The 2969-nt window shown below is 43.2% G+C and overlaps 1 protein-coding gene across 9 annotated transcripts in view; it reads left to right on the forward strand.

The window, feature by feature from the left end:
* The window catches only part of WASHC2C (WASH complex subunit 2C), a 65673-nt gene that overhangs the window by 36781 nt on the left and 25923 nt on the right, over positions 1-2969 (forward strand). For all 9 annotated transcript variants that reach the window (XM_017518774.2, XM_017518777.2, XM_017518782.2 and 6 more), the window contains one exon: positions 1925-2056. In XM_017518774.2, coding sequence (XP_017374263.1) covers positions 1925-2056 — 132 coding nt within the window. The remainder of the gene's footprint in view (positions 1-1924; positions 2057-2969) is intronic.

Raw genomic sequence — 2969 nt, forward strand, 5'->3', positions numbered from 1 at the left:
TTTTTGAGTTGGAATCTTGCTCTGTCACCCAGGCTGGAGTGCAGTGGCACGATCTCACCTCATTGCAACCAGGTTCAAGCAGTTTTCCTGCCTCAACCTCCCGAGTAGCTGTGACTACAGGCGCACAACACCACGCCTGGATAATTTTTGTATTTTTAGTAGAGACAGGGTTTTACCATGTTTGCCAGGCTAGTCTTGAACTCCTGACCTCAGGTGATGCGCTTACCTCAGCCTCCCAAAGTGCTAGGATTATAGGCATAAGCCACCGTGCCTGGCCTCTTGACAAAGTTCTTATGGAGTGAAACCTACAGGTTTTATTTTTTGAAATCTGCCTTTGAGAAATACAGTTGACCCTTGAACAATGTGGGGGTTGTTTTGACTTCTGCATTGCGGTCAAAAATCCGTACATAATTTCCCACTCCCAAAAACTTACCTACTAATAATAGCTTACTGTTGACCAGAAGCCACATGGATAACATAAACAGTTGATTAACACATAAATAGTATCTATTTGTATATTTTTGTATTCATGATATATCCAGCTTTTTCTTAATTTTTTTGATATTTCTAGGCTATGTGGTTTGCCTGCCAAATTTTTCAAATTGTTGCAAATGTCCACAAAATTTTCAACATATTACTGGAAAAGCATTTGTGTATAAGTGGACCTGTGCAGCTCAAACTCATGTCATTCAGGGTCAGCTGTACTTTAGTCTAGAGGATGGATCCATGTTATACCCAATAACCTGCAAGAATGCCTTGGACCAAGTGGGGATGCAAAGGAGAAGGCAGCCATGTCCTGACCATTGTCTTTCTTTCCCATCCTGGATGGAGAGCACAAAGTGGGGAAGAGAAATAAGACAGAAGACAACCCAAACCTTAACCTTCTACAGTACTGGGCAGTGGTGAGCTCATAGGCTTTGCTACCAGACCCCTGGGTTCATATCCCAGCCCTACCACTTGCAAACCAGGGACCTGGAGCAAGTAACTTAACCTTCCTTAAGCTCATGTGGCTTAACAGTGAGTAGGGTCATTGTGGCAGCTGTAATTACTAGTGTAAAGCTCTTGCAGAGTGCCTGCACATAGTAAGTGCATGGTGAATGTGAGCTCTGTCATTATTATCCCCATTGGACACCAGCTCATTATTCCCCTGGCCTGTCCTACTTTACCGTACTCTCCTTAAAGGCTCCCTTCATTCTTCTTCACATTCCAGTCCTGTTCACCTGCTGTTCACCTGTTTTTCCATCCTAACTCAGACTCAGGCCCTCTGATGCTTTTGTTTCCCTTACCTGAATAAAATCACCTTAATAAATACAACTTTTGGGGAGTGCTTGACAACAGAAGAATTTATGAATACAATTAAACTTAGTACACCAGCAATTTTATTTAGTAAACTATGTCTTCACTCTGTATAATCTCCTTGAAGTTAATGAGAAACGCAAGTCACGCCTTCCCTCCATCCCAGGTGTCTTTCTTAGCTGTAAAGAAGTGGACACAGCCCCCCAGTTTTCTCCTTTGAGCCAGTGTTCTGGTTTCTCATTCGTGGAGTGTGAGTTGCTGGCTGCTGCAGGGACTCCCATGCCCATTGCAGGCTGTAACCCCCTGAAATGAGCAGAGAGAGACTTGCCCACAGGGCGACTAGATGGAGCCCAGTTTCTTCTTGTACATCATGACCTTGTTTGCGTGTTGTCCTCCTGCTTCTTCCCAGCTACTCTGCCTTCGAATTCTATGGTAATCTTTCTCTTCTATGGATGCAGTGAGAAACGGCTTTAGTGTGGGATTTACTAGCATTTTGTAGGTTTTCCCCGCCAGAGGTATTATTTATATACCTGACTGGAGACTTACTCCCTAACAGTTTAATGTAGGAGGACATCCTGTGTTTTCTGTTTATGAATTTGTCTTACCTTTCTGCAATTTGCTTTTCTAGGATAATCTTTTTGGGAGTACAGCTACTAAGAAGCAGACATTGTCTCTACAAACTGAGAGACAAGAAAAAGCAAAACCCTCCGAGCTCTCCAAGAAGAAAGCATCTGCCCTGTTGTTCAGCAGTGATGAGGAGGTGAGCTGAGGTTTCTCCTAAAGAAGAGGGGATTATTTGATGGGATTTAAGAGTTAAAGTCATCCCAAGTATTTTCTTTTTCTACCTGTTTTATATGTAGTGACGTTCAGTCACCAAAGATGATGTTCACAAGATTGTCTTTTCTAAAGAAAGACATTTAGTGTAATATATTAATTTAAAGATTAATGTCTTCAAAATGGTTGGTAATAAGTGTGGCTCCCACATGATAGTGTATGCTCATTCAAATGAGTTAGGCTGGCTAGGGGAGAAATGATTTCTCACCCATCGCTTAGGTTCATGGACAAGTCCCCTATAACAAATGACAGATTAACCACAGAAAAGTGTACAAGTTTATTTAAGGTAAGTTTTATCTGACCCAGGATCCTTCAGAAATGAAGATGCAGAGAAACAGGAATTCCTGTGTCTATTTTATGCTGTCTGATGAAGAAGTGACAGTTGTGGAGAAGCACGATTAGATGAAAGGGGTGTAACCTGATGGGAATAAGCTAGGGGAGCTCAGCAGCGCCTGCATGGTCAGATCATTCTCTGCATCTTTACCAATAAGGAGGCTCCTTTCCTCTGGGAATAGGGAGAACTGGAATGAAGGTCTTATGACCTACTCCAGAGAGGATTAGAAGATTCATCTATGGTCTGCGTCAGAGGAGAAGGGCCAGGGAAAGGTCAGAGAGACCTTTCTGCTTCTGTTTTCTCAAGTGCCAAGGGGTCATATTTTGAGGTAGCATGTCTTGTACCCCAATAGCCATATATAATAGTATCTTGTTAAATAACTACTGTGGCCAGGCGCGGTGGCTCACACCTGTAATCCCAGCACTTTGGGAGGCCGAGGCGGGTGGATCACGAGGTCAAGAGATCGAGACCATCCTGGTCAACATGGTGAAACCCCGTCTCTACT

This window comes from Cebus imitator, unplaced genomic scaffold, assembly GCF_001604975.1.
Source record: "Cebus imitator isolate Cc_AM_T3 unplaced genomic scaffold, Cebus_imitator-1.0 Scaffold704, whole genome shotgun sequence".
In the NCBI taxonomy this organism is placed as follows: Eukaryota; Metazoa; Chordata; class Mammalia; order Primates; family Cebidae; genus Cebus; species Cebus imitator.